The following is a 23,788-nucleotide window of genomic DNA, read 5'->3' as shown; positions in this document are numbered from 1 at the left end:
AAATGCAGAGAATATCTTAAATCACTGAACTTTTACTGTTTTCAAAAGGAAACTGTTTTTCAGGTGTTTTTTTGGGTACTGTGTTAAGATGTCCAAGTACCCAACAGACTAACATGAACATTTTGAAGAGAAAAATTTGTTTTCGTCTTTTTTAATACTAAATTTTATCCAGAGGGAAAACAGTAAATATGCTATTAAACCTAGAACAACATGGAAATAAATGTTTTCATGTAAAACTCACAAGATGTTCTGTTGTTCATCATGTCAGCTGGTTCATATCATTACATATGAATTACAATGATATGAACTGACATGCAGTATTTAGAAAATATGCTTGACAAAAGTATTTCCATTGTGCATCAAATAATTTCAATCTGGTTCAACTCTTAACTGGCTACATTTGCTGGCATATTTAAAAACACTTTTTTGTGGGTAAAATGTGAAGTCCTAATGCATTTATGTCATTTATGATGTGCCCTTATTTTATATGTTATCAATTATTATTCAGTTAATGATTGACTGATATTCTCAAGATAAAATATCAGTGCTCAATACGCAGTCGAAGAGCGCCTGCAAGTAGTCCTAAAAATATTTTAGAGTATATTTTGTGTTATTTTCCAACACAAAAGTCTCCATAACTTCGTATTTAATCACCATGTCAGTGCAAAGCAGCTTGAGTCGAACAGGCACATCCATTCATTCAGTCTGCACAGGAGAAACACAATGCAGTCCACAATTCCTCTAATTCAAAGTCGGCAGCCCTCTCTAAATGAGCTGAGCCATTTCCGTTTCAGTATCAGGGTGCTAGATCAGCGTCAGTCCTCAGACTTTATTATATTTCCTTTAACTGCGTATCAACATTACATCTATGAGAGACAATAGAGGCTAACAGGAAGTATTATCAAGTGCTAAGTGACTAAAAAGGAAGAGGTTCAGGAAAAGAGTCCTGAGCTCATTAACAAGTAACTGTAACTCTGTGGAGCGGCTTTGACGGGCTGCAACACTCTGTAATCAAGTTAAACATGAACTACTGATAAGACTACCAGGCTGGACACACACAAGCTAATAATAGCTAAGGTCAAAGAAACAATGCAACAAAACAGAAAATATCCAGGATGATACATCGAGTGAGCAGGTCTGATGTTGTTTCTCATCTGAAATGTTCTCAACAGAACCACAAGAAAAAGTTTGGGGAATGACCAAACTGTTGGAAATGTGAGAAAGATTGCAGTAACTGGTACAGCATGTTTGAGCTTGCTGATAAAGTCGGCCTAGAAATGTAGTTCAACTCACACACAACAAGCAATTCTATGTCCATTTCACTTTTACTCTAAATGATTAATACAATTAAAAAGAAGAGCTGTAAAGTATATATTTAAGCATTTGCTTATCCACACATTATGGACTCAAAGTTTAGCCGACTGCTTTTTGTCAGATAAGTTGTTCATATCTGTGAGAAACCAAAAGGTTTAATGTGATCCTGAGCAAATAAGAGCATGGGCAGCCTTGTACAGCTGAAGGTTGCATCATGTTCATGGGGGCCGCAGCTCAGAGAGGCTCTTCGCATGCTCCATGCATGAGATATTTCTATTCTTAATGAAATACCAAGTACAACTGCCAAGACCTTAAGATTTAAAGGAATTCTGATGAGAAACTCCCAACCTTCCTCCCCCCCATCTGTACCTTAACAACAACAGGAGGTGAAAAATCACCTCCTGTTCAATTTTACAGTCCTGGAGAATGCTGCACCAGCTTAAATTTGCATCATCACAAGCCTTTGCAAATAAGGGAGCTTCTCAGCAAAATGTTTTCCTCTGACCACACCAGCATAATCTGTTTGTCATTTGCACAAGTGAGCTGTGAATGAAGATGTGGACAAACTGGCTGTGGGGTGACATTACACCCCAGAGGAATTCTAGGAATACAGAAGAAAGATTTACCAACAGGGTTTGTGGGAGAAGAGACTGGTTCCTCACTGTCTGCCTCTCACAACCATTCTGCAGGCTAAGAGGCTCACAGCACCTGATAGCACTGCAGCTTTTCACCTTACACTGAGTATTTTTTGGAATTCGCCATTCCCAATGTGAAACATGATGGAGGCAGCATCATGTTGCAAAAATCCTTTTTTTTCCTTGCACAAATGTCACAACACAAGAGAGTTGTTATTATTAGTTGTCATTAGTTTTTGCTCTCTTTTCTCTACAACTTATGCCATAACAAATGTATTTTATTATTCATTACAGGTTTCAAAAAGCTGTGAAAATTGCTTCAGATGATAGACCAGAGTTTGACCTTCAATTTATCTTTCAATTCCAGGTGAATATTAATTCTAATCCAGATGTGGTGATTTTACACAAAATGGAAGGTTATAAAGTGAGTTGAATCACTTAAAAACACAAAAACGCGTCTTTTTACACAAATGTGGTGAACAGTAATAGAATTACAACATATACCCTAATTGGGTCACCAAAACCTCCCACAATACCAGTGTAAATAGCAAATGCAGTTTCTCTTTTGTGAGATGCTGCTGACTGAAACAGGTGAGTGGTTTCACCTGTGGGTTCTAATATTTACTCATAATGATTTTTTTTTTCATTCTAAGGATTATTCTATGCCTTGATAGAGTCCAACTGAAAATAAAGGGACTACATGATTTATGCAGATAACCCTTCCACAGCTTATTATTAAAATCACAACAGTGTATTTAAGTGCAGGCCGTGCGTTTGTGTTGGTAGACTGAAAAGACTGGGAGTTCTTAGTTTGAATGCATTTACTAAAAAGAAAAACAAAACTTCTGCTTAGTTTGTATTTGCTGATCACATTCAACCAAGGGAAAATCGCCTATTCCAGTCTCTAGCTGACTGATTGGTGCATCTATATTCTAGAAAGTGTGAGACGTGACTGCATAGTGATGCTTGAAGATACAACTCTTCTTCGATTATTGATTAAATCAAGCGTTTCTCTCCTTCCTCCTGTCAGCAGATAACACACGAAAACTCATTTTCGTAGCTCTTTGGACCCTGGTGTCTACAGCTAAGAAAAATAATCCACTCCCCGCACGTGTGCACCTGGGGATCACGCCGTTTTGCATTCCTGTTGCATTTTGCGTGAAGTATTTCCTGAGATGTAGCAGTTTGCGCGCTGACAGGCCTCCACCGCAAGTAGCACATGAAACTTTGACTAGAGCGAACAGGGGGAGGCGAAGAAAGAGGCAGCTTGTGTCAGAGGTTAAGAGGAAAACGCACATGAAGACAGCCTCAGAGAGAGGACTGGCGTCTGAGGGACACATACATACATACCCCAGAGTACTGATGAAGCCATTCACCGAGCCTTCCGCGTAGAGAGACACAATGTCTCCGATGTGAAGAAAACTGGATCTGTGCTCCGACATTCTCACTGCTCTGTTGGCTGCTCTGCTCTGCTTTTCCATTTATGACCCAAAAGGCACTCCTCTGCTCTCCTCGGCTGAGGAAACCCACACGTTACACCGCCGTCAGTTCAACAGCACTCCCCTTCATCCACTTTCAACATCATAACTCCAGTTATTTCCCTCTGAGGCGACTTAGAAAGTGCGAAAAGTGCACAGGAACAGCCGCCGAGCGAAACGACGCGCTGTTCTTGTGTAAATTTTAAAAAGACTTGCTCCACTTCTTCCTGTATATTTCACACCGCAGGACGCTCTTCTTCACATCTACTTCAGGGGGGAGGAGACTTCTGCTGTCAGAGCTGTGGGGCCGATTCCCTTCAGTTTCACATCTTTGTATTTGGCTTTCCGTCAGAGGAGACTTCCTGATGAATGTAAATGTGCAACAGTGTATCATTTTAGAGGAGGAGAAATGCGAGTACTGCAATATTCCTGGGTTAAATATAGACTACAGGTGTTGGCGTTGCCCTAATTAAGTGGGAAAGTTGGAAACATGTTCAAACAGAACAATATGACATCACAGGTAAGTAAAAACTATGGTCTTACAACAGCTGAAACATTAATTGTGATAAGATCATTGCAGAAGTTTATCAACATATGGCTAGGAGGATGATCCTGAGTGTGCAGCAGCTACATAACCCCAGCAAGATATGGAATGAGATGCATCTCAGTAAATTAGAATATAACAAAATAGTTAATTTATTCTACTTATTCAAGTAAAAGAAATAACACACATTAAACAGAAATACATTTATTTCTAAATTAAAAAAAATATTTTTTATTTATAAATGTTATATGATAATAGGAAGAACTGCAGACTTGTGAGCTGACCAGTAGACCTGTCATTGATAGCCTCCACAAACAGTGCAAGCCACAACAGATCACTGCTAATGAAGCTAACACACAACTGTATGCATGCAAACTATTGGAAAGTTAAGTGGAAGGAAAAGCTATGTTATATAAAGGTGCATAAACAATAGAAATAACTCATGTCTTCAGAGCATCTAAAAGAGGATTTAAAGAGACATTGTACACAGACCAGGGCTATACATGTTGCACTGATTGAATAAATCCACTCTTTCTTAATCGGAAAATGTCTTCAGGATGAGCAAAGAAACCAGTTAGCTTGAGCTTTAGTGTGAAGTTTCTGCAGTCAGTGATGATTTGGGCAGCCATGAAATCTGCTGGTCACAGTTTTATCAAGTCAAAAGTCTGAATAAGAATCTATCAGAAAATGCAACAACACCTAATGTTTACATTTTCTGATGAGTTTTGTGGAGAACCATCCATCTATTCTCTGCAGCCACTTTCAAGGCAGCAGAGGGGCTTTTTTCTATCTCAAGAGAAGATAGGCAAGGAGTGGGGTTATAAATTCTGGACAGGCCACCAGGTCATCAATGAGTTCTTTGCAGAGATCCTGATTTCATTTTCCTGCCAGACTTGTCACCAACCCACTGAATCACATTACCAATACTTGGGTTAATGCCCATGGTATTACTGTTCTTAACTAAATGACACATTCTTCTGACCTAATTCCCAGAGATCATCAATGGAGCATTGTCAGGAGGAAGATGAATCAAAGCAGACATGCTGAAGGCCATTATTAAAGCCACCAGAGCTTCCTGAACATCTCATCAGAGCGGTACCATTATCACCTCCATGGCACACAGCAGAAATTCATGCTAAAGGAGTCCTGACAGAGCATGAAGTTCCCATTTTGGCATTTTTTTAGTTGGCTGAAATTTATGTCATAAAAATCATGTTTCATCTGTACTATGCATTATTCTATTTTTTAAAGCTTCATTAAAATCGTCTAAATAAAATAAATAAGCTGTTATGGATGCAACTATTTTATGGGTTTCCATTGTTTAATTTAATCATTACAATTTCATTAATTTTTTTTAAAGAACTTAACAATATTTTATTTGTTTTAAGTTCCTAAGTTTGCTGACTGAACCTGCAGGCCCTGCCAGTATTTAGACAGACCCAAATGCATAAAGTGAATACACTACATTTATCTTTAATACATAAGGTACAGCGGGATAATCTTCTTTCAGGTAAAAAAAAAAAAAAAAATCCAAAGAACAAAATACAACCTTATAGATCCAGTTTATTTTAATAGGAGACCCATTGCTTTAGAATGACAGGTGCTGTAAAATAACAAATGGATCACGTTGCTGTCATTTCCAGTGTACCACACCTCTAAATCCAGCAGGGGGCGTTCCCGACCAATCCTGAAAATGTTCACATTCACACAATCTATGTCGCCCCGTAGCGTTCACTAACAAGTTCTTCATCTTCGCTGTGTTGCATACAAACACAACTCATACTGACATTTTTCACCGTTTCCAACGAGTTGGACTGTCAATGAATCGCTGTCTCATGCATGTAATACAAAAAGGAATGTGAAAATAATCCAGTTATTTTTTTCCATGTGAAACTAGAAGAAGAAACAGCATTCCATAATTTCCGAGAGCTGAATGTGGGTCTGATATGTGTTTTATAACACATATCAGAGATAACAGCTGATTTAATGTTGGGACACAGAACAGATTATATCTTCCTGTAAGTGCCATCTTTACAACTCCTCGTGATCAAAATGAAGCTGAAGTACAAAGTACAGTGCTTCACTATCACTCTTCTATTTTATTGGTGTTCAACTACTGCATTTTTATAGATTAGCTGTAGATTAAAGAGTATTAGTCACCACTGAAGTAATTAAGTTCTACTTTGAGTAAAAACTGGAGCAAACTCTAGCACCACGCCCACTAAATCCTGTTTAAATACGTCCCTCGTACTTGTGTATTTTTTAAATGTAAAACACAAATTAAATGCATAATAATTTTTTGTACATACTTATATACTTAAATTTGCAGAATGATACCTTTATAAATAATTTCAAAATGTCTTCCAAAAACAGTGTGACAAACAATACTCTTTACACTTTCCCCTCTGATAGAGGAAAAAATAAGTAATATTTAAAAAAATACACATAACCTGGTTGCATCAGTGTGCACTTCCTTAATCTAACTTTATTGATGTACCTTTTTAATCATTTGCTTTTCTTTGGTTGGAGTTTATCAGAATCCCACATTTGAGATTGATCATATTTGTCAACTTCATTTTGGATATCCTATCAGATTTTGAGGACTGCAAGTGACTACAATTTTCCTTTAATTTCCTCCTCACAAAGACATTCTGTTATTGATTCTGGCAGATGCTCGGAGTCACTACAATGTTGAAATGCAAAATCTGCCTCCATCTTTAGATTTCTAGAAGCTACCAGTAGGTTTTGGGTCAAAACTGACTGGTGTTTCGATCTGTTTACATGTTAAATAGTATTGAGAAAATGTCTTCCTCTGAAAAGTAATCCCAGCATGATGAGGCTGCTATCACCATATTTCACTGTGAGTGAAAACATTGCACTCTTCTGTTAGTGATGTTCTGGGCTATTTATGAGAAAACATATCTTTTTATATATAACATAATTTATTTTAAAAAAGATAAGAAGGTTATTATTTATAAATATTAATTATTTATAATTGTGGTCCAAAGGTTCTAGCTTGGTTCCGTCAAACTGTAATGTTTTCCCTTTTTGTAAGCTTTTGTTTTATGAAGTAGAAAACATAATTCTCAGAATTTTGTTGCCCTGCTATAACTGTAAACTGTCAGCAATCTAAATTACATCTATATAGTCTGTCATTATTCAGAAAGCAGCCGCGTGTGGTGTTTAATTTTCCTCTCACATGACGCGAGCAGTGTGTGGCAGTATGTGACTGCATGTTATTCAGCCTCATTGTTCCAGGCAGCCTGTGACGTTGCTTTGTGTCGGAGGCAGGAGGGAGGGACGCCCGGGTTAGAGAGTTGATGTTCCCAGGCAGGCAGGGCGCAGCAGACGCACCTTTCCCACCTTTTCACAGAACGGTTCTCTGCCTTGTTCAGTTTCTTCTGGGAATTAACCAACTTCGAGACTTTTCCCACAACTTTCTCCCTGTCCACATGCTGCTAAGCTTGCTGCTCTCTGCGGCCAGCACGTCAACACGGCGGCAGAGTCGAGGTGCAGCAGCTGTAGGGATGTAAGTAAACTAGATCTGCTGATTAATTTTTTACCGTCTTTCCGAAACAGGTGCGGGTTTCGCTTTCACTGAAGTAATATTTAGAAGAGCGGCTGTCTGTAGCTTAAAAGCTCTAAACTTGTGACTTGGTTCCGTTAACTGCACTGCTGTCTTTTGTTCCCAAATGGATATTGTCGAGTTAAGAGCTCGACTTGCCAATGAAATGCACCTGACGTGCGACAAAAACATTTTAATTTAGAAATGACTCATATCTGTGAGATCAACAAAGTGGTAGTAGTCTTTGAAGATTAAGACTAAGGTTCCTTCTTATCTTAAATAATGAACGCAATAATATTTATTCTAGTAACAGGTGTGTTGCTGGAGCATCATTGAACCCAATACCTGTCCTTTTCGATCCAGATATCCCGTTTATTAATGAGAAGATATTTAATTTTTTATATATTAGTTTTTTTCTCTCTGCTAATTCTCAATAAACTGCCATTTTAAATAAATGTGATGTTAAACCCAAAATGATTTATTTGGTTGGCAAATTTAGAGCCAACGTAGTCTTTTGATTTTAGGGAAATTGTTTTTTATGAGTGGAAGTAATATTTATGCAATAGAGTGGTTCAACCAGAGTCCTGACTTGAGTCTGACAGAAAAGATGTTTGAGGAAAATATCTATTTTAGCTCATTACATAAGAAGAATTATCGAAAATATAAGTGTAAACATGCAAAAAGCTGATCAGCAACTATAAGAAAGGTTGATTTTCTTTTATTACTGAGAAATACAGTATATAAGTACATTTAAATTTTCTAATGTAAACAAAGGCAGAACATTTTTCTTCAAAATTACATTGTCTTATCTTTTGAGACATGCATCTGCCATTTCTGATCAGCAACAAACTTCTTGATTGAATGAACATAATTTGAAATATTCTGCTTTTCCTCCAGCAATCTGAGAAGTAAATGGTGTGAAAGTGGAGTATAACAGGATTATCATCTGACGTCACCTTAAAGGAGCCCAAAGCGATCAGGCTGTAAGATTACACGTTCTCAGATGTCTGCTGCACTGTAATAATGCCTTTGAGGTTACAATGTCTACGCTGAAGCACGTTATTCTGCAGGACAAAGACCAGGACAATGAGAAGAAGCTGGACTGGAGTTACATCAGCGAATGGGCCGAGAATGAAGTCGTCACCGACAGGAACGTCGGACATGGAGACCCAAACGGACTGGGGGTCTTTCGAGCACAAGGAGTGCCAGACCTGCAGCCCAGTGATAATGCACATAGATCTCACACGGACGCACTCCAAGCTGAGACACCTGTCGCTGTTGGACACTGAGGGACAGTTGGCACCTTTGTTCCAGTTCGACCGCCAGGCTCCTGGACGCATCTCTACATCTCCCACCTTGAGGAGGATGAGGAGCACCAGACGTCCTCTGATTGATACTCGAGAATCGGGCCGCATGGAGAGCACTCAGGAGGAGTCATACCCTGCAAGCCCACTGTCCCCTGTGCAGAGAGTCAAATCACCTTTAGCAACAACGCCCTCCTCTGATGGAGAGAACTGTCAGGAACCTCAGTCTGTTTCATCCTCTGGGCGACAGAGAACCAGATCGCGTAGATCAAAGACTTTTGAAAATGGTGTCAATTCCACAAAATGGGAATGCCATAGTGCTCATCCTGCTCTAATGAAAGAGTCTTGGTCTTCTGATGTAGAAGAGCAGGTAAGTGTTTTTGTTGATTTCCATTTAAATTTAACTGAAACATAAATAGTAACATATCCTCCACCAGTCTCAGACCTCAATCCAACACCTCAAGACCTTTTCCCCTGTGTATTTCCATATATGGCCTTTAATAAATTAAATAGGTAGACATTCCTCACTTGCAGAAGCCCTCCTGGAGCGGTCACTCACAATGCGAGCTTTTGACAGCAAATGAATCAGCAGTTACATGCATTGACAGCTCTGACCAAACCCACAGCCTGGAGGGCCCTGGGAAGTGCTCTCCTCGGGCCCCCTATTCACCACAGTCAGCAGTCACCCAATAATGGAGGGGTCAGTGAGCGATTGGAAAAAGATAATGGGCAGCTCTATTCATCAGCTCGTTGTTTCCAGGCAGACACATTCTCAATAGTGTCGACATTCTCCCACAATATCAAGGGCTTTTGAATCCAAGTGACCACTTAAAACACTGATTCAGATTTTGGTGTCTTTGAAAGTGATCTAGTGGTGCCGTTAGCAGTAGGAGGTCTTTGCATGCTCAGTCTTTACGGTGTTCGGGCAGCATGGAAATTGTACGTTTACTGTTTTTGAAAGCTTACAGCTCTAATAAAGTTTCTCTGTTTTCCTACAGGAGAGGGAACAGTGCCATCGAAGGTAGGTGCACTGTACATTTGACACTGTGAATTTTATTATTTGCATGTTGTCTGTTGGGACTGTGAGCACTGTAGCATAAAAAAATTCAGGCTGAAATTCGTGGGAACATATTTGCTTATCAGGAATGTAGTAAAATTTTGGGACTTTTTTACAGAGAGCACATTTGTTTTGCAGTTGTGCCTATCAGGTGTTCAAATAGTAAAGGCTGTGCTGCTTTGTGGCAAATAATTTATCTGCAAGAAGGAAAAAAAGTAGAAAATTGAGCTCCATCACATCAAAGTGCTTTGGACCTGATCTCTGGATGCTGATTGGACCATTAGCTTTCAGGAGCCCCTTTGTGCATTCATTGTCCTTCACGTCTTTGTTGATGCTTCATAAGCACGGTAGGTTAAGTTTTGAGAGTCCCATGGTTACATTTGTGCTAGACAAACCCTCATTAAAGCTGTTTTCCCTTTCCACCACCCACGCCCCTCCTCATGGACGGCGAGACTCTTCCTCACACTGGATAATTAGGTAGCTTTTGTCCCATTAATTACACCCTGGAACTGTGCCTGGGACAGTGTCCGGGCCCTGCTAGCAGTCTGTTAGGGCAGTTTTGTTTTGGAACATCATTATTTTCTCTCGTTAATGTTGGAGACAAAACAAGCAAGTGCTCTCTGTTGGCAGAGAGGCTGGTACAGAGGAAGCTTTCTGCATGATCACAAGGCAACAGGGGCTCATTGTGACAATGCCATGGAATGAATCACGATGAAGCATTGACCTGGTTTAGAGGTGCAGTCGATTCTTTCTTAGCGCCCCATCAGCCCCTGCCGCGTTCAGGTGCTGATGCCGGCTGCCATCTGTTGTGATGTACGTGCATTTAGCTGGAGTTTGGGGATTGGTGGGGTCGTGTTTAATAGTTTAGCAGGAAGGGCAGTGAAAGGAAGGAACAGTTGAGGCTTTCACATTCTAACAAAAGCATGCTGAAGGAATAACGTACCAGGTTACTCCCGTTTTCAGTTGTGCTGCACACTAGATTATCCTGTAAAGCGTACATATTGGCACTGCAGTCACTGTACTAAATACTGGTGCTCTGCACTGTAAGAGGGAAAAAGTCGGTGGTTTGCTTTTGAATATAGCAGCTGACATTAACAAAAGGTGAAGTAAGACTGTTGTTGGTACTTCTACTTCTGCTGCAGCTAATTGTTTGACAATGGTTTGTCAGTAAATGTCATTAAACACAATCAGAAATGAGGATGTGCTTTTAGTGAACAATGAGCACTCAACTTCTGCTGCAATATTTTTCTAGTTAAACTGGACTTTTGTTCTACTTTTGAGCTCCCCCCCCCCATGAGCGTTAAATATTTAAACCCTACAGCCTGATACAAGAATTTAAGGTAACCAGAAACAAAACTAAAATAAAAAAAAAATCCTAATTTAGTTTCTTGTAACAAATGCTTTCAAAACCTTTGCTACTTTTTTCATTTTTGTATTTTGTATCATAGTTAGGGCTTTGCAGTCGTTTATCAATACTAAAAAAATATTTTTATTCCCCAATAATTTTTATAATATGCAAAATGCATTTACTGACATTTATGCCATACATCAGGTTATTGATGGAAGTAATGAAATGCATATCAAAGCACTGAAATTGCATGTTGTAAATAGTCTTGGCTTTTTAGGATTCAAAGTAAAACTCCCTATCAGACCTAATATGTAGGTATGACAGCGTATTTCTTCACAGTATTTGCACAAACATTTTAAAACCAAAATGTTTAACATGGTGCAACAACTTTTATTTAAACAAGTAAAGTGATGAATATTTCTGCTGATGCTAAATAGTGTGTAATATTTGGATTATTATAACTTCATTAAGGGAAATGTACATCAGCTGTGTCAATCTCAAATCATAAAATAAAACATTATTGTTTTTTTACCTTTATGCTTCAAGCTAAGCATAATTTGGAATACAGTTCTTAATTTAATTTAACATAAGTTATTATTATGACAAATATTACTCCTTATCCATATCATGTGTCTGTACACTGATTGAGGGGTGCTACTCTTTAGTTTTCATGCTAAGATTGTTTGGCTGGAAATACAGTCAATTTTGTCTTTAGTGTTTTGTGAGAAAAAATGTTTGGTGTATTTTGTCTCTTTTTTTTTTTCTGGTCAGCTGACCAGTACTGTGCAGCTACAGGTGGGGCAGGGACTAAGTTACTCTGTTCTCCATACAGCCAGAGAAAAAAGTAATTTCTTTACCATGATATGTGAAACCAGCACATCTAGCCGTACTTTGAGAAAAAACCAGCCCATCTAGTTGCTAACCGACAGCAGCCACATTCAATAATTTCTCTTGTCTGCTTAGCATAGGCCTGATTTGATTGTGATTGTCATTTGACTTTGTCACTGATCAAGTTTTTCAAGGTGTATCTCATTTAATCCTTTGACAAATGAGTCACCCCACATCTTTATCCTCTACAGTCATTTCATTGCCATCTTTAATGTTGCATTCGTCACATAATCACATTTGTCAGCTGCTAATTTTAGCTCGTGAAAGTTCATTTTCGCCCTGAACAGCAATCCCAAATGTACAGCGATGGAGGATAAGTCATAGCGTTTGAGAACAGCGGCTGTGTGAGCTTCGCCCCCAGGCTAAAAGGCAGGCCTGTGTTTTTGCAACCAAAGCCATGCCTCAGTTACCAACTATGAAAAGAAGACTGGGAGGATTAGAACTGGCACACATTGACAGCTTGTCTCTTTCCACTGCAAACAGGGTGATCCATTAATCGGCAGCTGTCTATGCATGAGCCACACACATAACACTTATCCTTCATAATATCTGCTACTCACATTAATCACTGGTTTTCCACACAAAGCGGATGGTATTTCAGTGGCATTTCTGCTACACAAAATGACAAAGGGAATTTTATTTTCCCCCAGCTTGGACAGTCTGACTCTACTTACGTTTCACATAGGCTATTTTTGTTACAAGAGATTCTCAGAAATTGAGTCAGCCGTTTCCCTGTACTGTACTTCTTTACTGTACCTCAAATTAATACAGTGACTGTTCATTTTTATTTTATTATGATGGATAAAACTGTTCAAGATCTAAAGGTCCTCGTGTTTCTGCTTCAGGCTTCATGAGAGGAGGCGGAGCTCAGTGGTGGTCAGTTTACCTGGACTCGATGTCTCACCAGGAGACCTGTTTGTGTCCAATGGAGCGGCGGACATGATCAATGACTCAAATCTCGCTGGTAAAATTCCACGTTCTCTCATTAATATGTCAGTTTTATGTTTTTCTGTTTGATTGCAATATGATCCTTAGCCAAGTGATCTGCCCTCTGATTAAATTTATGAGTCAATGTTTTAACAGTTTGCTTCTTGATGCCAAAAGGTTTGACCATAACCCACCCATGTTCACTGTTAATGTGAGGCAAACAACTTAAGAGTTTGGGTTTGGCTGGGTTTTTTCTTGAGGGCAAAAGAGGTTATAAAGAGCTCATTAAAAGCAATCTGTGCTATACATCTTTGCTGTGTTATTATTTTTGAAGCTCTTTACTTCTCCATGACCAAATGCCAAATTATATTGCATCTCAAAAGTAGATTTCAAAAAATTTAAATATTGTGAAAAAAATTCTAGCGTTTTTGTCTCTCACTTCAACTAAGTGAAATTTATATATTGTATAGATTTGTATTTTAAGTTTTTGTTTTAATTTTGAACCTAAAATTGACTGTTCTAGTAAATTAACATTTTACAAATGGTCAATAAAAATATTTCAAACAGAAATGTCAGGCTTTGGAAAGGTCGGTTCATGGTTGGGGCTCCTTTTCCATGAATTACTGCATCAATGCAACATGGCATGGAGACAATCAGCCTGTGAATCTCTTGAGTTGTGATGGAAGTCCAGGTTGCTCTGATCGCATCTTTCTGCTGATCTATATTGTTGGGTCTGGCATCTCTCATCTTCAGTGTAGGAAGGTACCAAGACAATTAAATCAGCATCACCATACAGCTTGTCAGCAGAAGGACACATGAAGTGCTCTAAAATTACCTGGTAGATCGCCTGTGAACTTCAGAAAATCCACTGAGCAACAATCCAGTTCTTTCTCTTCTCTGTCCAAGTAAGATGCTGCTGACGTTTACTTTGGTTCAGGAGTGGCTTGACACGAGGAATGCTACTTTTGTAGCTCATGTTCTTCAACAGGTTTTGCTTGACAATCCTCTCAAGGTTGCTGATGGCAAAAACTTTGCATTCAGCATTACACTTTTATCCTTCGATGGCCAAGGCATCATTTAGCATCTAGAGAAGTAAAAAAAACGACAGTAATTTTACACCCTTCATCTCAATATACACAATTACAGAAAGCAAGGATGCGTCATAAATTACACATATTCTATAGATGTGCCAGAGTTGCTAGATAATTCACATTCAAACCCAATTAGAATAATTTTTTTTACATATGTGGCAAGATATGAAGGCAACTTTACTGTCGACTATGAATAGATTATACAGGGTTTGTCTAGGTTCTTTTAAAGTGATTTTTTTATTTAACTTATCCATGTTTATAAGAAAATAAGTTGAATCATATTATATAAACATCGACTGGTCCTAATGGTGATCAGAATCAGGCTCTTTCCTTTGGTTTGTTATTTTGTTTGTATTTCCTTTAATTCGTATAAAGCACTTTGAATTGCCTTATCGCTGAAAATGTGTTATAAAAATAAAATGACCTTACCTTACCAAAAAATATAAATACAGTTCAAAACAAAGTTTTTGTATGAGTTTATTTCTGTATGTACAATTTCATCTTCATATTTCATGGATATACATTGATCATGGTTTGTGTGCATGGGAACAAAAGTGATTCTTTACAAGTATAAAATGGCACTAGGAGGGGACTTTGTGTTGTTATGAAATGGGGGCTGTAAATTGGCACAGGGGCACATCGATTCAGAGTCACAGTTTGTATTTTGTTTTAAACTATTGTTCTCAAATCAAAGCAAACTTTGTCAGAAGGTTTTTAATGTCTGCGTCCAGGCTGTTGCCACACAACACAATCACACTTTGTTTCTGTGCTTGATTTCTGTAGATGCAAAGAAATCAAAGTGGCCCTTTTCGAGGCGCTAGTACGGTAGGTGTGCTGTTTGTCTGCTGGTCTGTCTGGTGTGTGTGCGTGACTGGTCCCAGTGATGTGGTCTGTGGTTTGTTTGGATGTACTTTGTTACAAAACTGGTCAGTTGGTTTGGACATTGTTCTCTGACCCACTTCTCAAAGCAGATTAGTGCGTTTCCTCTTATCCCCTTTAGGTCACACAGTTTTCGAAGGGGTTGAAATGTAGAACTTGAGCCAGACTTTTTAATTCACTTCTAACGGTGTTATGTTTACTCATAATTACCAGAGCTAAACAGAAAATAAAGAAATAATCTCTTGTTTTCCAATACAGTCTGTTTGGTGTCTGAGTTTTGTTTTCTGTTTTTCAGACTAAAGGGAAATTACAGGTGGGCACAGTATCAGATATTGAAAAATACCTTTCAATGGCGCAAATTCAAGACTGGAGAAACACTGACTTTCAGAAGTATAAGGTGAGCACCATCAGCAGCAAAGCTTCTTTCGTCAGATTGGTTTAGTATCTGCACTCATCCAGGACAGGTTTGAACTACAAAGACCTTCAGATTTCTAATTTAAACACTACTCACTGTTTGCTCAATGACTTAGAAATGACAAAACAGCAGTTAGCGGGAATGTCCTGCAGAGTTTAAATGACGCAGCTTGTGCAAGAACCAGAATTTCTAGGCGGCAACTAGTTAGATCCTTTCTACAAAAGTCTATAAACAAACACTGACCTACGTCTGATTCGCCATGGTGGTAGAAAACGTACAAAGAAAATGCAGCTTTTTTTCTGTACCGACATGCTCTGAGGGAGACGCAGCTTCCTTGTTTCTCACTGTTGTCGTTTTTCTGTGCAGGACTTTTCTCTGGCTGAGTTCCTCCAGGATCAGTCCTCGCAGGTGGGCGTTACCTCTGACCTTCAGGGTCGAAAGAGACAAGAGGCCATCTGGGAACTCTTCACCAGCGAGTGCGTTTACTTCCTGGATCAGCTCATGGTTCTCAAAGAGGTGACCTTGTCCATTCAAAGCCTCACAATGCTCCACACAAACACACAGAACCACAAACAAATCGACCAAACCCAAACGAAACCCAACTCCTGCTGCTTTGTGTTTTATTTATTATCTCCCTGAATTCTTCTCTTTGGAAATCTCTGTTGGGTTGTCCAGTCCCACAGAATAGTGGATTTGAAATTTAAAACCACATTTTGACAATTGGCCCTTTCTGTGTGTGACTGTTTTGTTCCTTTCAGGTGTTTTCAGCCACACTCATGAACCTGCAGCAGAACAACTGCCTCACGGATGTTGACTTATGGAGCTTATTTGCAAACCTGAATGAACTTTGCCTGGTGAGACATGATGCAAATAAGCTGTATTAGACTTGTTGGCTTATATTTCTAATGTAAATTATTTTGAAAAAAAAACAAAACATTGTTAGAGGTAGCTTAGTAAAGCTGCGAAAGAAAAATTCTTAAAACTGTAGAGTTAAGACTATCTCAAATCTTATACAGGACCTATAGGATTATAATTAGATCCTAGTTTTTACCTAATAAACCCTTTTGTTTTACTTTAAGTGTTAAATGTTGGTCACTGTACCAAAAATATAAGATCCCACTTACTTTTCTAACATTATCTGTAACTATTTTTATTATTATTTTAGTTCAGAAAGTGAAGTAAAAAAATAAAATCAGCACCTTTCTTAATTTTAATAGGCTTCATATGTTAGAATATATCACTTTGTCATTCTGCTGTTTTGTAGAGTTACCATATGACAAGTTGATACCAAGTTAAGCTCATAGTAGGGATGCACCGATTTATCGGTGCCACTTTCCTTAATTTTGGGAGATCAGATACTTGTATGTGAAGCCAATCTTATCCACTAATCTTATACATGTCGGCAAAGGTCTAAAATCAACCACTGTCCTCTTCTGCTTTGCACACTATTGTCAACTTTGCAACTTTTTTGCTGTATTTAGCAACATTTCAGACAAAAAAAAAAAGTCAGCCAAAATTGGAATCAGCAGGTCAGGTTTTCTAAAGATCGATAATCAGCGCTCAACCAGAAAACTGCAATGGGTGCACCCCTAACTAATAGCTTTGCCATTCTATCTGCTGCGGTTTAAAAGTTTTCAAAAGTTTAAAATCATTTTCTGCATACCTACCCTTCAGGCTAAAGTTTTTTTTCTCTGACTGTTAACGGCATTGTGTTGTGTAAAGATCCCTCTACCCTCTTGCTTCACACTGCAGATCCTTTCAAATCTAACCAAAAGAACCTTAAAAAAAGGCTGTTTGTACATTTTTTATAGTCAAGAATGCATAAAAATAATTCATAAAATAAAAATAATTTAACAGTATTTTTGTCCTTTTAGTGTTGGAAGGGCTAAAAAAAGCGTGATTAAAACTATAATTTTTTTTATGTTAATAGCATTCCTTTTGCCAGCGATTTTATTGTTAATTTTACTAAATTGTAATTCTTATATTAAACTCAAGTTCAGGGACACAATTCTTTTCCACATTACATTTCACCAGAAGGTCCAGCACTTCGCCTCCCATCTGAACCCACCCAATACACGACCACATCCACAAAGAGACATCAAATTCACTCCAAAAAGGAGGTGGGAGCATAACATCATAAAATGGGATTTAAGGTCCACATTTCTCTCGGCTAGATAATTATCAAAAAAGTAATAATTTAATAACGAAGTCAAATTTATAGCAATATATATATACATTTTTTTTTTTGCAAACTTGTACAAATCAAATATTTCTGTGGCAGACAGAAACGGTTTAGATCCTCTCGTTTAGATTCTTCATAGTCGAATTAAAACGGTAAATAAATAAAAAGAGCTTATAATTTTTGTCAGGTTGGTGCATGTTTTCATTTTAGAAAATGTGATTAATCTGTTCACTCCTGTACTTGATTTGAACTTTAACCAAGGTCAAACCAAAAAATAACTATCATTTTAAAAACGTGTCCAGAAATGCCAGGTTGAATTCTCAAGTCATGTTAGACTGAAAACTTAGTCTCTTGGCCTTTCAGGTGACCCCTGACTTGCCGTTTCTTTTTCCTGTGCAGGTCAGCTTTAGTTTCCTGAACAACCTCTTGCGTGTCATCAAGAACCTGTTGAGTATTACTCAGGGGGGCGGGCCTACCCTGCTGGAGCTGCTGAGCAAGGCAAGTGTTTGTGTACACTGTGACAGTAGACTTTCACACGCACTGTTTATGTTTGAAGATGTAGATGCATTTCATTGCAGCTGCTTTAGTTTATGTTTTATTCTAAAATTCAGGTTGGTAAACAGTGACGCCCATGAATTATATGGAAAATTATCATCCATCAGTCTGTATAACTTCTCAATCTGCTGACAGGTTTTTCAGGAGAGCATATGTCACTGTCTGGAGAAGTACTGCCTCAACTACTCAGCAGCGCTGCTTTATCTGCACAACCTGATGCCCAGGGAGGACTTCGGGTCATACGTAAAGGTACAGGAGGCAGCAGAGTTCAGGCAGCAGCTGATTTGTTTGTGTTAGTCAGCAAATGCCAGAACGCAGTGTACCTTTGACTTCAGGCAGTGTGTGCCAAGTATGAGTGAGGACACCCAGCAACGCTTCTTTTAAACAATTAGTTCAGTGTCTCACAGTCCTACCAATGAGGAATGTCATCGTTTTGCAGCTTGTTATCCTTCCTGATTGTTGACATGCGCTTCCTAGAGGGATCTCCTTCCATAAAAGTTAGCTCTCTGCACTATTGTTCTCAACAGTGGTTCATTTACTATGAGATGCTTGTCTCCACTCAGCCATCTTCTTCTCATGAATCCTTTCTTTGTCTCCTTGCTTTCTGCTTAGTGGTGTGAGAGAAGCAAACAGTGCCGGAGGCTGCAGCTACGCGACCTGCTGGTGGCGCCTCTGCAGCGGCTAACCCGATACCCGCTGCTGCTGAGGAATATCGCAAAGAGATGTCAGGTGTTGGAGGAAAGCAGGGAGCTGCAGGTTATAGCTGAGAAAGTGGACACATCCATATGTGAGCAGCATGTACACCTTTTCCCTGAATGTCTTCATCTTTAATATGCATCAACTTTTCTGAGTGTTTGACTTTATCTCGGACTGAAAAATAGTTTTTATTGTAGAATTTGTACAACAGATTGCTAGAAAACAATCAGATCTTTTTTGCCACATCTTCAATCGCCAGACATCAAAGTGTTGTCACTCACTTGGGTTTCATCAGCATATCTGTGCAGGTGTTTACAATACAATTTGAACCCTAAATGGCATGTGTGACAGGTGTCAGAGTGGTTATGCCTCAGCACAAACAGACCAGTTTTCCTTAAGAGCAGGTGACTCAGCAGTGTTGGACAGCAGCCAACAGACCTGTTGTGGCACTGCTCTCTGGAACCAGGACATTAAAATGTGCAGCAGCCATTCACTTTTGGGTCATTTTGTTCTTTTGTACAGAAAACCCACATGGACTTAATACCAAATAGCTTACCCCCTCTTTTCTGTGACGCATGCTCCTGCAGCACACCTTTTTTAATGGCTTTTAATAAAAGGAGCAGCTGATGGCAATTTTGTGCTCCTGGGTGAAATATGTCGGCCAATGTCCTCTGTGGGCGTGGGGAACGTTTACCATAAAATGTGTAATCTCTCACGAAATTCAGCCACACCCATCTTTGGCATCACCATGCAGAAATGAGTACAGTAAGATAAGATTTATTAGCAATGTTGTCACTGTGATGAGCTTTATGTACGATAAAAAAGACGCTACATTTCCTTATCAGTGTAGGTAAAAATGAGTGACATTTTTACTTGTAAACTTTATTTACAAGTTTCTGTAAATAAATGAAATCTTATAATTCACTCTAAACAGTACAAATGTTTTTATTTAAAAAATTAGACACCCTGTAAACATTTAAGAGTTTAGAGCAGCTATTGTAGTTCTGACAGAAATATATTTTTTGATTTATATTGGTGTGAATTTGTTGATATTAAGTGACTGAACTAAACTTTTATACCTTAAATTTACAAAATTTTGTGTAAAATTAGTTTTAATTTCCCAGAAATAAGACAATTCAGTTTTGGTTTATATATTGTCTTTTGCAGTAAATCTAAATCAGCAGAAATGTTTTATTCACTAATGTCCAAATCTCCAGTCTCATTCATGGGTTCTGACGTGTATTAGAGATCACGGCCTACCAACCTGCAGGCTCATTAACATTTCTACAAGTTTTATCAATTTATCTTTGTGATTTACCATTTTATACGACCTTGTTTTGCAAAATTATTTAAGAGACAGCATTTTCATTTATCTAATATATGTACGATGGATTCTTTTGTTTTTAATATGTTGCATTTATTCAGGATGATGCTGCCCTTTCTTTTATTCTTAATTAGCATCTTGATTCAAGTGGTTCATTTCACAGTATTGGAGTCTTTATAGCAGAAGTATTCAACTCCAGCTCTCAGAACAGAGACTTTTAGTTGTCTCTGCTTCGACACACCTGAGTCAAATAATGAGGTCATTAGCAGGACTCTGGAGACCTGGACTGAGTACTGAGCAGGTGATTCACCTTTTCATTCAGGTGTGTTTGACCAGGGACACATCTAAAGTGTGCACCAGGCCCTTGAGTACTGGAGTTGAATACCTCTGCCGTACAGAATATTTATGTACATTAAAATACATAAGTATTCTCTAAACACATGTTCAGATCAATAACTTCCATCCCATTCTGCTGTAAATGCTGGATATTCAGTTGAAACAACTGCAAGACGGCCATGTTCCATTCCAATTCATTTTCAACTTTACAAATTAAAGTACCAGTCAGTAACATTTTCCTTTAAACCAAATGGATTGAGAGGCTTGCTTAAAAAAATATGTTTTGTTTTCCTGTTTACTTTTGTTTTTTGTGGATATTTTTAAATTAAGGAATGAACTAAGTTTATTGGTTATGGATGTTTTGCTCCTCGTGTGCTGTATTAATGTTTGATAGTGCTTCTTGGTATTCATTCAAATGGTTGATTTCACGTTATTTCAGTCTCGTTAAAGGAACATTGTTTTTACTGAAAATGTAATCTTTGTCCTGGTTAGATGTTAAGTTGTGGCTCTTCTGTTTCCAGGTGATTTGGAAGGGAAGGTCAAGTGGCTGGATAATTACCAGAAGGTGAAACAGCTGAGAGATGCACTGGTGTGGCTGCCGGTTTGGGAAAGAGACAAACGTGCCTTCATCCCTGAGGTTCGTCTGATTTGCACATATTTTAACATCTTAATGTTTGATCATCACACATGATTGTCACAAACATCACTTATGTGTAAAACGTGATAAGTAATATCTGATTCCACGTTTGAAGTTGTTTATCTTTTAGTTTTCCTGATCCTGTCAGGAGCTCAGGTCTGATGTGATCTGCTTGTTTTCCAGAGTCTGAAACATCTCCTGAAGGCCGTCACTCTTGACAATCTGATCTCCCACAGAAGTCTGCTGCACGAAGGGAAACTAGTGCTAACAGGTGTCTACCGTTGGCTCAAATCCAACACTTTTCATGTCCTCCATTTTTTTAAATTTGTACAGAATCTTAGAATGTCTCTCTTTGGTTCATCACTAGAGAACACAAAGCTCATAGATGTTTATCTGTTCCTGTTTGATGAATTCCTGCTGATTACAAAGATAAAGAGAATCAAGAAGGTATGCACCCATCTTGTTCTGTTCTGGACCTGTGGTAGATGCTCTGGGAGAGAAGTTCATGTAGCTGAACTTTGTACCTTTTGTTGCTCTGACTTTGTGCACAGAGGTCTGTCAGTTCTGAGCAGAATCACCTGAGGCTGCAGCAGAACCTGGAGATGGACCAGCTGCTGAAGGAGGGATGCACCTTCACGGTTCTCGATCAGCCCATCTCTCTGGATCGACTGCAGCTCAGGAACATTGACCAGCTAAATGCCTCCAGTAACTACACCTCATGCAGTGTTTTTGTACATGTTTTAGCAGAGAAGATTGAACAATTAAAACATCAGACTCTCTTACTTTTTGTATCTGATGACAGAACTTTCTGCTTTGTTCACAGCATCGGGGCTGCCACATTCTTTCATCATAATGCACCACAACCGGTACCAACAGTGTATTGGTGCATTCATCCTGCAAGCTGCGTCAGAGTCTGCCAAGGTAGATCCGTTCAAGCGTGAACTTGTGACAAGTTTCAAACGTCATGCACGTTAAGGGCTGGAAGGAAAATGTCAATAGTTTTGGCAATATTATGTAAACTAAATGTGAAAAACTGAGAGAACCACAAAACAGACCAAGACAAAGTAGTCCATAGTTGTGAAGTGAAAGGTTTAATTTTTTTTTAATTTTTTTTATCAATTTGAAATATCAAAATTGTCGCATGCGTTTGTGTTCACGTCTGAGTCAACTCTAGTTGTGCTTCAGACCACTACTCCACTTGGTAGCACCACCTTTTTCATGCAAACACAGCTGCAAGTCTTTTAGGGTTGGGGTCTCAGATCAGACCTATGGAGGTGAGTCGCATTTTCTCCATGGCGGCCGACATGATCATCTTCCTTCTCCTTTTCACTCCATATCCTAATGTTTTTCAAGCACATCAAAAGAAGCGCATGGATGCTTCTGGGTTTCTCAAAATAAAACCACTCACATATTCACTTGTTTATACTGCCTAAATTACTACACATTACTGGTACCAGTCTAGGAGCCAGCGGTTAGACCCCTGTTCTGCCAGCTTTTTATCCAGCTTGAGCTCATTCAGACTGGATGGAGAGTGATGATTCAAACCAAGAGTCTAATTTCTGACAACGGGCCCACTGTACATATTGCATGTAGATTAAAAATGTATATTTTGATCTCACCCGACCAGAGCAAGTGGGACTTCCAATTAGCTTCATGGACCTTTTCATAAAAAATTTTGGCCCGGATACAAATGCATGCCACACTTTTCAGATTTTTATTCTACAGTTGTGTAGTTCCTTGTGTTACTATGAAAAATCTAAAAGGAATTTACATTTGTCTGTAAAATGTAAATTGTATACATTCTTGATTATCAATAACTTAATAATTATACATCTTCCTATTTCAGTTTTGTTCCTGCAGAAGTAATAATACAAAGAGTTTGTGCTCAATCCTTATACACAGCTGCTGTTATTTCTGCTCCTGACCTCCTCTTGTGCAACTTTTCCAGAGGGAATGGATGACGAAGTTAGAGGGCGCTGTGGCGGCGCTGCTGAAGCTGGACTCTCAGCAGCCGCGAGTCAAGAGCTCCTCCCTGTGGCTGGAGTCCTCCCAGATCTGATCCCATCCAGCAGCACTTTAAGCCACTGGAAACGTCTCCGATGTCGATGTGCACTTCACTGTCCCTAGGAGTCCGTCACAATGACTGCTCCAACACTAGGATTATTTTGTAAATTTTGTGTGCCTTTAAAGGTAGCTAATGCGTTAGTGTACAATAAATTCTTATGATTTATTTGGTTTATATATTTTTTCCTCACTTCTGTTGAAGGCATTTTCAGATTGCATTCCCTACATGTTTTTCTTAGATTTCCTGTTGGCAAATTTGACTCAAGAGAAGCTTTTTAAAATAAAAATTCAAATACTAAATTTATGAAAGTTAATACATAATCAGACTATGATGAAAGAAAAGGGTCGACATTTTTACAAACCAATTAAAATGTTTGCAAGCAAAACAAAAACATTTGTTGAATATCAAAATGATTGCAGGGTTAGGTTACAAAATATTTAAGGATTTGAAGATCAATGAATACTGTTTAATCCTTTCAATAATTAAGAGGCCAATGTTGACTTTGGAGGAGCTGCAGAGATTAGCAGCTCAGGTGAGAAAATTTGCAG

General features: G+C 38.6%; 2 protein-coding genes across 2 annotated transcripts in view; one reads left to right on the top strand and one right to left on the bottom strand.

Moving 5' to 3' along the window:
* The window catches only part of itpr2 (inositol 1,4,5-trisphosphate receptor, type 2), a 64,072-nt gene extending 60,389 nt beyond the window's left edge, over nt 1–3,683 (bottom strand). Inside the window, 1 exon segment of the mRNA XM_032584538.1 lies at nt 3,300–3,683. Within this exon segment, the coding sequence (XP_032440429.1) occupies nt 3,300–3,430 (131 nt within the window). The 5' untranslated portion in view covers nt 3,431–3,683.
* A 3,578-nt stretch (nt 3,684–7,261) lies between these two features.
* Nucleotides 7,262–23,405, top strand: plekhg7 (pleckstrin homology domain containing, family G (with RhoGef domain) member 7). The gene is given in 17 exon segments (XM_032584531.1): nt 7,262–7,500; nt 8,434–9,210; nt 9,839–9,861; nt 12,979–13,097; nt 14,935–14,987; nt 15,326–15,427; nt 15,812–15,961; nt 16,204–16,299; nt 18,027–18,125; nt 18,318–18,431; nt 18,795–18,969; nt 21,060–21,175; nt 21,359–21,446; nt 21,543–21,622; nt 21,727–21,880; nt 21,999–22,096; nt 23,124–23,405. Coding segments are annotated over 16 exon segments (2,166 nt in total). The 5' UTR covers nt 7,262–7,500; nt 8,434–8,622; the 3' UTR covers nt 23,235–23,405.
* Nucleotides 23,406–23,788: the final 383 nt, after the last annotated feature.

This window comes from Xiphophorus hellerii, chromosome 2 (assembly GCF_003331165.1).
Source record: "Xiphophorus hellerii strain 12219 chromosome 2, Xiphophorus_hellerii-4.1, whole genome shotgun sequence".
NCBI lineage: Eukaryota > Metazoa > Chordata > Actinopteri > Cyprinodontiformes > Poeciliidae > Xiphophorus > Xiphophorus hellerii.
The sequence above is the reverse complement of the archived record's forward strand: the minus strand, read 5'-3'. Positions and strand labels throughout refer to the sequence as shown.